Genomic DNA, 11,108 nt, shown 5'->3' on the forward strand with positions numbered 1-11,108 from the left:
GCGAGTGAGGGAGTTTGTTCCAGAGGCGGGAGAAAAGAGGAATGAAGGAGCGAAGGTGAGCAGAGAGTCTTGATTTTGGCAGTTTAACCATAAGAGGGTTGCAGGCAGATCTTGTGCGACCTGTAGGAATATTTGCGGGACAGAGCCCAGAGAGAGCTGGGGGAGCAAGGCCGGAGAGGAGTTGGTAGAAGACAGAAAGACCACCAACCTGCCTGCAGTGAGTGAGTGAAAGGCCCTCGGAGTTAACTTCATCGCAGGAGATTCCAATGATTCTGAAAGCTTTGGTTTCAACAGCGTGAAGCCGAGCTAGGTGTGAGGCAGGAGCACCAGCCCAGAGGGGAGAGTAGTATTCCATTGAGCTGCTGATGAAAGCCTTGTATGTGGTGAGGAGCTCAGGTGTGCCAAGGAAGGACTTCGCATGACGGAGGATGCCCAGTCGGCGACTGGCTTTGGAGGCCAGCTTGGAAATGTGGTTTTCCCAGGAAAGATCATGGCAGATAGTGAGACCCAAAAGCTTGAGTGACAGATTGTACCAGGAGGGCTCCGTTCGGCATAGCACGGGTAAGGAGATGGCTTGGTCCATGCATGGGTTGTGGTTCTTTGCTGTGGTGATCGGTGGTGGTGGCCCGTGCACACCCACGCACGCACGCACACAGCCACACGACACGACATGACATGACACGACACTTTAGCCGTTTAAACTTCATCAATGCAATAGGATTTTAATCAGCACGTCGCAAACCAGGTTTGTATCTTTACTCTCAATTATCTCACGTTGGTCATTCTTGGTGACAATTTCTGTATATACTCAACAAATCGAGGTATTTTAGTAAATTTTGTCTTATTGGAAAGTTTACATCACTTAATCAACAATAATCAAAACCAATAACCAAAACCTGATCATTTGGCCTTTGGGTGATGCGAATAATCATGTCATCACCGTTCACACTTTCTTTGCTTCTTCCCACTTTCTTCGCTTCTTCCCACTTCATGATCGACATACCTCAGTGTGACTGCGTCTGGTGATGTGAACATTTTTGGCACGATACGATTGCCGCCGACGCTTGTAATCTCTCATCTCTGCTAGTACCTCCAGATTGGACTTTTCTTTGGGCTCACCTTTGTCTGCAGGAAACACAAGTGAAAAAGAGGAATAAGGAGAGGTTTTAATGCAAAATATACAAAACAAGAGCGAGAATTGCTTTGCAATACACATACCCCCTACCGATGTGATACTTTCGAATTCCAAAAAGGGCATAACTGAAAAATTGATGAAATGCCCAAAACTCGAATTTGTTCTGTAGCTTACCATAATAAAGCCATGCACCAAGTTTCAGTTTAATATGTTAAAGGGTATGCAAAAAAAGTCTGAAAAACCACTGGTGGGACGGACAAACGGAAAGACGGACCAAGAGGACCTTTCGTCCCCTCCGGTGAAACCGATAGGGAACTAATAACAAGACCCAAGGTATCTTTGCTTGTTGGGTGTCTGCTGGAGGTGCTCTAAAAAATGCAACAGATAGGTTTTATTGTTTTATAAATGAAAAGCAAACCCATGCCACATGCCTCGCTTCAACTTTGAAGTCAAATCCACGTAGAGATCGTCAGAGCCCTCTGCTCTGGGATTCGCTTTGTTTGCCTGAAGCACAACGTGATCATAGATGGCGATTCGGTCTGCACGTGTCAACGTGCACATCTCACGGTCAAGCGTCTCGGGAACCTCCACAGGGTGCGACGAAAAATCACCTGTAAGGTCAGGGGGCCGTGTTGGGTGTGACAGATTTGGTGACAAATATTTTATCCAACTATAATAATTACGGAAACTGTCCGAAATAAAATCTTACATCCTCTACTCTCATTCCTCTGACATCAAATACGACTTGCAAACACAAAGTAAGCTTTGCAGACAAAGCAGAAGGTATGTTCGTTGGTTATGCTCATCTTTTGGAGGGTGTTGTGATAAAAAACAGGAAATATATTGCTTTAACCAATGGCTTAACTATACAAACTTTTACTTCCACTGGTAACTCTATTACATGGGTAAAGTAAGTAACTAAAATACCTAAAAACACTTTTTTATTGGCACTTGCTGATTGATATGTGTCCTTGTACTTGAATCAATAACCAGCTTCAGTGGTGTAACGGTTAGAGTGTCTACTCTGGGAGGTCAGTGGTTCAAACCTTGGCCGAGCAATAACGAAGACTTTTAAAAAATGGAACATGCTACTTCCTTGCTTGATGCTCAGCATTTAAAAGGACAGAGCACAAACAACCATAAATTGGTCATAATAGAGCAGGTTTTTATGGGTCCAAAGGCTTCCTCCTGCATTGAAGTTCCTTGTAAGGGAACTTGTATTATTATTACATCTCGGCAAAGTTAAGGACGTTTCAATCTTTAAAAATTGATGCCAAAAACAGCTCATTTTTAATACCTTATGATTTGCAGAGCCACAAAGCAAACATGTCTTTCACAACCACGTTTTAAAGATTCCAAAACAAATTCTACGCTTCCTGAAAAGTAGTCAGGAAAGGAAAGGGCCAGTTGCAAAGGAGGCCGTGGATGGGACTAGTGATCATCTGCACCTTGTCAGGAACAAAGGATATGTAGCAAAGGATACCACCAGTGACATTAACATTCCTGGCAGCTTTGGCTTTTTGTTTTTCAGAGACATTCGGCCCGTTATGAAGTTGCGCAAACACTCACCAGTGTGACTGCGGGAAGAGTATGACAGTCAGCACAACAAAGAAGAAATCAACCGGAAGGTGACTAGATGATGCCAGTCTAACTAAAAATTACAGTTAATTCGCTACAAGCATCAAACGAAAAAATGTAACTCTGTGGACAAAAATGTAACTCTGGTTGCTATCAAGTTCCACGTGTTTTAGTCTTGGCAAACCTAAAGGCACGTCTAAATGGGAGGTGGTTTGGGGGGACATTAAAAAGTGGGTAGCGGTGGGATGTACCTTCTCTCAATACATTGCGGCTTTTCTGGAGGTCATTGTCCTGCAAACAGCTCTTTCTGGCATCTTCAATGATCTGACTTTGAAGATATTGATCTGTTCAGACACAGCACAAAAAGTCAAATCATATTGCTTGTTATTTTTCGACTTCAAATAAACGTTGCAACTCCCGCATCACAACAACAAGTGAGCCGAGCTGCGTTTGATAGCGAATGACTTTTGATATTCAAAAATGCAACGATAGTTGCCAATTCCAGCACAGAACAAGTGATCTGTGTTTGCGGCACAAGGGAATAAAATGTCAAAACTTACCGTCATTAAAGTAAACAAAGTATTGATGTTTGGACCTTACCCATCATCAAAGCAAAAGAAGGTGAAGGGAAACAGGAAGAAGTAGTTATATGGATGGTTATATCACCAACAACATCACAGCTGGCATGCTGAAGGTGAGCAATAACTTTTGGACCAGGGTGTGAATGTCATGGGTGATGTTTTGGTAAGGGTGGAAGGGGAATAAAGAGGGAGAGAGAGAGAGTGAGAGGGAGAATAAGGGGAATAAAAAAGAGAGAGAGAGAGAGAATAAAGGGAATTTAAAAAAAGAGAGAGAGTGAGAGAGAATAAGGAGAATAAAAAAAAAGAGAGAGAGAGTGAAAGAGAGAATAAGGGGAATAAAAAAAAGAGAGAGAGTGAGAGAGTGAGAGAGAATAAAAAAAAAGAGAGAGTGAGAGAGAGAGTGTGAGAGAGAGAGAGTGTGAGAGAGAGAGTGTGAGAGAGTGAGAGAGAGAGAGATATATATATATATATATAAGGGGAATAAAGAGAGAGAGGGTAGGGGGAATAAAGAGAGAGGGTAGGGGGAATAAAGAGAGAGGGTAGGGGGAATAAAGAGAGAGGGTAAGGAGAATAAAGAGAGAGGGTAGGGGGGAATAAAGAGAGAGAGGGTAAGGGGAATAAAGAGAGAGGGTAGGGGGAATAAAAAGAGAGGGTATGGGGAATAAAGAGAGAGGGTAGGGGGAATAAAGAGATAGAGGATAGGGGGAATGAAGAGAGAGAGGGTAAGTGGAATAAAGAGAGAGAGGGTAGGGGGAATAAAGAGAGAGGGTAAGAGGAATAAAGAGAGAGTGAGGGAAGGGGAATAAAGAAAGAGGAAGGGGATGAAGAGGAAGAAGCAAGAAAGTGAAAGAGGAAGCAGGAAGGAAATGGATTAAAAGACAAAGAAAAGTTCACACCCACGACCAATAGTGCTCACCTGGAGCACGTCAGAGGTGCCATCAGATAAGTGTAAGCAAGTTTGAACCTTTTCATTCTCGTATTACACTGGATGACAAAATTGAACTTTGGTTTCCCTCATCAAAGATGTAAACACACTTTTCTAGACCAGTTCTGCATGCCGATTTCACACTGATCCAGGCAAGTTGACAAATCAGGTGGCTGCGCAAGTCCCATTGTCGCAAAGCTTCAGTAAAATGGTGACCGTGACACAAAGCACCGCTATGTATGAAAACGTTTAACAGAAATCCATCCACAGATCTCTCAAGATGATTAGATGGCTATAATTTGGTCAAAACTCAAATCATTTAAAAAAAATGTTTTTGATGATGGGTATCCCTGCATGGAATCAGAACTTGACAACTACCAAGTAACTTGTAACCTTAAAGCTCTAACATACCTATATTAACAGCAGTAACATTCTTGCCCTCGTAAAAGAAAGTTGTGTCCACCATCTGTGCCTGCAGAATGAAACAGCGCTTGGTCACATGCATTAGATAGGAGTAAAATGAGCTTTTTACAAGGATAGAATTGGGAAGTATTGGGCACAATTGTGCTCAGGTGTGACAGCGCAAACCTTGTCCTCTCGGCTGTATCCCAAGTTGTGCAAGCGGCAAGACTTGAAGTGCCTCTCCAATGAGGCAGTAGGGACACGGTGCCCGGGGTCCAAAGGGCATGGCACCAACTGCAATGCCAAAGAATGCAACCAAATAAAAAGAAACATTGTGATTAATTATTTACTCATAAAATTCAACATCTCCCATCTCAGGTCAACATCTTACATCTAGTCAGGTTCACTATGTTTTTTCGTTCAAATTTTTTGGAGATTAGCAAATCTATACATTTTTGGAATATTCAGAGCATGAGGAATCCAAAAATTAACGTTGGCATTTGCGTAGACACCTTTGCAAAAATGACACTCAGGACAGAGATAAAGATAGGTAAAAGCATATTCCTGAACGGTATAGACCTAGTAGATCCTGTGTGTAGGACTTATAGTTCAATCTGATACTAACAAGGCTGCTTTCTTGCTTTATAAACCCAAACCTACAACCTCAAAGGACTTGCAATATCATGTATTATGTAATACAGTCATATCACAAATATAAAGACAATGGTTTTCAATTACCTTTGTTTGTTGCTTTTCTATAATCCTGAGCACTATTTTGAGGCCTTTATTAGATTCCTTGACCCAGAAAACATAGGATTAGCACATTCAATTAAGTTTCTAGGTTGACGAGATGGCACAAAATATGTATTTTATGGTGGCCATTTTGAAAATCCAAAATCTGTGTCTGTGCAAATGCCAACAATGATTTTCGGATTCTCCATGCTCTGATGATTCCAAAAACGTATAGGTTTGCTAATCTCCCAAAATTTTGAACGAAATTTTATTTGTTAACATAGTGAACCTGACTAATCTCGGTGGGATTGTGGTTAGATCTTTCGCTCTGCGTCTCTTGAGGTTGGCAGTTTGATTACGACCCTGGCTTTGTCATACCAAAGACTAAAAATGGTACTTGCTACTTCCTTGATTGACACTCAGCAATGAAAAAAGGAGAGAGTATGGACAAACAGAGGTTAGCATCCATGGGGAGGATGAAATTCCTCAATAACTCCACCGAGTGCGGAGAAGAGGCGATGTCGTAAAGATAGTGTTCCCAGAGTGCCATGGGAAGTGATGTCACTTCACCCAAGCTCAGTGGGTGTTTCTCTGAAATAAAAGTCCAGTGTTGTCGCATGTATTTGTTTGCATGATATGCATGGAATTTGTGTTATATCTCCTCAATGAGCCTTAGACCCTGTAGAAAAAAAGAAAAGAATCATCTATCTATAATTCCAGTAATCTCTGTGTGTATGTATGTATGTATGTATGTATGTATGTATGTCTGTATGTATGTATGTATGTATGTATGTATGTATGTATGTCTGTATGTCTGTGACCGCTGTTTCTCGACAACCACGGGTCCGATATACTTGAAACTTGCCAGGTATATTGCTGGGGACCCGAGGATGTGCCTTTTCAAGGTTTCATATTAATCGGAGAAGTAGTTACCGAGCTATGTCCAAAAAACGATTCAACCAATCAGAGAGCAGCGAGCTATCACGTGTGCCGAACGTGGCGAACAGACTCTGCCTCGGACGGCACATTTGAGAGCGTATTCATTTATTTCACGTTGGCAAACTATGTTGCCGTTAAACTATGTTTTAAAACTAATTAAAACTAATTTGCGATTCATTCGCTTTCCTGCGCGTTTGTGCACGCGATGGCGATTTCTTTACCAAACTCCGCAAGCCGTTCGCTTTGGACTAAACCATTTCATGTAAATAGAGGGGGGGGGGGATTGTCACCGTACTCGCAAGCCGTTCGCTTTGGACCAAACCATTTCATGTAAATAGAGGGGGGGGATATAATTTTAGATATATATATAGTACGGGCATGCCCTAGTCTATCTATAATTCCAGTAATCTCTGTGTGTATGTTTGTATGTTTGTATGTTTGTATGTTTGTATGTCTGTATGTCTGTGACCGCTGTTTCTCGACAACCACGGGTCCGATATACTTGAAACTTGCCAGGTATATTGCTGGGGACCCGAGGATGTGCCTTTTCAAGGTTTCATATTAATCGGAGAAGTAGTTACCGAGCTATGTCCAAAAAACGATTCAACCAATCAGAGAGCAGCGAGCTATCACGTGTGCCGAACGTGGCGAACAGACTCTGCCTCGGACGGCACATTTGAGAGCGTATTCATTTATTTCACGTTGGAAAACTATGTTGCCGTTAAACTATGTTTTAAAACTAATTAAAACTAATTTGCGATTCATCGTAACTGCGATTTGCGACCTTCCGGACAGTGAAGACTGCACTTCCGGCAGCCAATCACAGAACGCGTTATTGCGTAGGCGTGGCCGATGTGAGAGCGAGCCGAGCCGAGCGCGTGCGCCATTACGGTTCGTAATTCGATTTCTTCCGGAGAAAATAATAATTTCTCGATTTCTTATGCGCATTATTTCTCCAAATTCAGTCAGAGCGAAGGGCGGAAGCGAAGAGCGTTGTTTTTTTTGTTTACGGGCGTACGGGCGTACGGGCGGGGTAGAGCGTACGGGTAGCGTTATTTTTTTTTTTTGGCAAGGAACGGGCACCCACGTACGGGCATGCCCTAGTACTATACAATTTGAGAAGTCTGTTTGTGGGTTTGCTTGTTGACGACATCTATGGATGCTTAAACTGCTCAATGGAAAGATTTGAAAACTTGTGGTTGGAGGGCATGCAAATTCTTTGTAAATTGGAGTATTGCAAGTCATAACTAGAACGGCACTCAGTAGAGAGCAAACCTCCGCCTGGTTGGCCCTATCTCCCAATGGTGAGGAATCACTTAAAAATTAAATAATTCCCATATCCGAATCCATATTCAGATCTTCACCAAACTTGAATCGAATAGTCCTTGTCAGACACCCAACCGGTCCAACAAGTTTCATCCAAATCCATCCATAACATTTTGAGATATCCTGCCATGTATCGTTTTTGGCCCTATCTCCATACGGTGAAGAATCACTTTAAAAGTTAAATAATTCTCATATCTGAATCCATATTCAGATCTTCACCAAAATCGAATCGAATCGTCGTTGTCAGACACCCAACCGGTGCAACAAGTTTCATCCAAATCCATCCATAACTTTTTGAGATATCCTGCCATGTATCGTTTTTGGCCCTATCTCCATATGGTGAAGAATCACTTTAAAAATTAAATAATTCTCATATCTGAAGCCATTTTCAGATCTTCACCAAAATCGAATCGAATCGTCGTTGTCAGACACCCAACTTGTTCACCAAGTTTCGTCCAAATCCGTCCACAACTTTTTGAGATATCCTGCTACGTATCGTTTTTGGCCATATCTCCCAATGGTGAAGAATCACTTTATAAAACTCTCGTAGCCGGATCCGAATCCGGATCTTCACCAAAACCTAATAATTTCGTCCTTGTCACATACGCTACATCTCTGCCAAATTTCGTCCGAATCCGTCCACAGCTTTTTGAGATATTTTGTTCACAAACGGACAGACAGACAGGGGTGAAAAACATAACCTCCATCCACCTTTGGTGGTGAAGGTAACACAATACCCAAATTATCCGCATGAAAACCACGGATATCATAGAAGTGGGGGAACTATCATATTATTATATCATACGGTTTGTGTATTTGTTTGACTCCCATGCAGATCTGAACCACTGGATGGAATGATTTGAAATCTGATGGTTGTACTCCGAGAGTGCATGGGAAAGTCTTTGTGGTCGAGAAATTCATAGTCCTCGGGATTGAGGGTGGGGAAAGGGTTGAAAGGATGGCCTAGAGGTACACACCCTCGCCTCTAAGCTGTCATGTGGGTAACAAAGATGTGGGATAACATGAGATGGTCACCTGCTTGAAGCCCTGGAGCACCTGAACAAGCACTACGTACTCATTATAAATAGTCCAACAGCAACACTTGCGTCTGAGCCTGGGTTCGATTTCCGACAATAAACCGTCAGAACGGTGCTTCACCAGCAGGTAGTACTAGTAGATCCCAAAAGAACGTACCGTCCCCCGGATGGACGTTAAACCGAGTGTCCCATCTGCTGGTCTTAGTTGCTGGATGTTAAACAACCCAATTTGTTCTTTGTGTGGAGAAGTCGAGTTATCTCCGGCACCCTGAAGTTCTGAACAAACTCCAAAAGCCTTGCACAAATATGCTCCAGTCGAACATCAGGCCGAGCCATAAGATAAGTTCGTGAATGTACAGGACTCTCCAAGGTCCCGTTTACCTTTTGATCTCACCCTTACCTGCGTTCCCTCTTGCACTCCATCGGACCAACCCAAGGCGGCGAGAAGACAACTGAGCTTTTCTTCACATCCTTTGGCGAAATTCACGAGGTCGGAGATGTAACTGATTCTGTCATCTTGATCATTGGACGGTGCTGGGCCCGTGAACGTTTGATCCACATGTTCGCTGCCAGAGGATAAGTTCGCCATGCGATTCACAGATAGACTCGCTGATTTACGGAAAGTAAGCTCATTCTTTATAAAATGCTACGAAAGTCAAACCACGGCTTTGAACGCTGATAGTGATAGAAGCAATGAAAAAAAAAATCCCCGGAAGTGACGTATAGAAGCGCCATACGTCACTTCCGCAGATTTTATTCTTCATTTCTCTGGCAATCCTGTACATAGAAGTGTACATAGAAGTCTCTATCCGAGAACTTAGGTTTATTTTTTTAGTTTTCACAATATTTTGACGTACTTCATAAAAGTATCTGTGGTAATGACCGTATTTGGTATTATCATTCCAAAGTTGAGTGGGTGGAGGAAACCATTCCCGCTGAAAAGTGAAAGGTATTAGTCAAATACAGTATAAGCCAAAAATCATTTTTAGCCGATTAAACGTTCTGTTGCTTTCAAAATCAAAAGATGAATTTTGTATATAAAGAGATTTTATCTCTTAAAACTATTTTTTTTAAACTTGAATCGGTAACAAAAAATGGGAAAAAAAATTACGCGATTTTCGAAATTACATATGATTTCTAACCACTGAACTTTGTAATTGGAGAAACAACCGGCCAATGAGCTCGTTTGGTGTTGAGACCACGCGGCCGGCATATTGGAACTCCCTACCGACCGACATATTGGAACTCCCTACCGACCGACATATTGGAACTCCCTACCGACCGACATATTGGAACTTCCTACCGACCGACATATTGGAACTCCCTTTCCGACCGACATATTGGAACTCCCGACAAATTGGAACTCCCTACCGACCGACAGTTCCATAGTAAACCTGAACAGCACTTGGTAGAGAGCATACCTGACCTAGACTAAACAGTTTACGTTTTGTATCCCACTGATAGGTCGGATCTGGATTCGGACGTGAACCAAAATCGAATCTATTATTATTGTCACTTCACTTATTACTTAACCAATCCACCAGATTTCGTCTGAATCCGTCCTTGAGGCATCCTATCACAGAGAAACAGACAAGGGTCAAAACATAACCTCCGTCTACCTCCGGTGGGAGAGATAACTAGAGTTCATAGGACATGTTTTACCCAGCTGTGTTCAAGTTTATATTTCAATTTTAATGACGACCGAAGTGCAGTTTCTAAACAGTGTATCGGAGCTTGTTTCAAATGACTATTACCAGGTGAGTGATGACGTCCAAGGCCTCGAATGTCACCGAAACATATGACATCTGTCTCGAAAGCGTTGGCGCTTTCCTACGGCAACTCCTACAATGTACAGTATATAAGGGGGAAAGAGACCACTGCAATGGGTGGCGATAGTAAGGAGATATTTGAGACGTGCGTGAGATATATTTGATATGGAGGCTACACATGGAAAGAGGAGATCAAGAGTATGGGAATATTTCGTGCTGTTATCCCCGAATAAGGTAAATAGCACATACTACTCCAGCAACAGCTGGATGAGGCCTTGGTTGACATGATTGTCAAGGATGCCCAGCCATTTTCAATGGTTGAAGACGAAGGCTTCAAAACCTTTGTAAATCTGTTGGACCCTTCCTTACCTACATCATCCCGGGTAGGAAAGTTTTGAAGACCATGGTGGAGGCCAAGTACAAGGCCACCAAAGAGAAAGCCATGGCTGAGGTGTTTAATAAGATGAATCCAAGTCTCAACTTAGGAGATGACCAGTTTTAATGAACAGCACAGCAAGCAACATCACTCGGCCTCATATCTCTCATCCGGCCTCGCCAGCCGCCGCTCCCTCACCTAGGCCACGCACCCCGCTCACATATTCATATGACATCCCCCTTTCTCAAAAAAAATAAAAAAAATAGACAAGTTCATACAGAGCATCAAATGGGCTGGAAACATAAGGA

The 11,108-nt window shown here is 42.6% G+C and overlaps 1 protein-coding gene across 2 annotated transcripts in view; it reads right to left on the reverse strand.

Moving 5' to 3' along the window:
- The window catches only part of SNRNP48 (small nuclear ribonucleoprotein U11/U12 subunit 48), a 46,510-nt gene extending 37,085 nt beyond the window's left edge, over positions 1–9,425 (reverse strand). Inside the window, exons 1-6 of one of the 2 annotated variants that reach the window (XM_068098988.2) lie at positions 9,056–9,425; positions 4,808–4,915; positions 4,631–4,691; positions 2,965–3,057; positions 1,567–1,746; positions 1,004–1,125 (exon numbers count right to left, since the gene is read on the reverse strand). In XM_068098988.2, the coding sequence (XP_067955089.1) occupies positions 1,004–1,125; positions 1,567–1,746; positions 2,965–3,057; positions 4,631–4,691; positions 4,808–4,915; positions 9,056–9,244 (753 nt within the window). In that variant the 5' untranslated portion in view covers positions 9,245–9,425. The remainder of the gene's footprint in view (positions 1–1,003; positions 1,126–1,566; positions 1,747–2,964; positions 3,058–4,630; positions 4,692–4,807; positions 4,916–9,055) is intronic. The other variant, XM_068098989.2, reaches the window with a different exon arrangement.
- Positions 9,426–11,108: the final 1,683 nt, after the last annotated feature.

This window comes from Myxine glutinosa, chromosome 7, assembly GCF_964187855.1.
Source record: "Myxine glutinosa chromosome 7, kmMyxGlut1.1, whole genome shotgun sequence".
NCBI lineage: Eukaryota > Metazoa > Chordata > Myxini > Myxiniformes > Myxinidae > Myxine > Myxine glutinosa.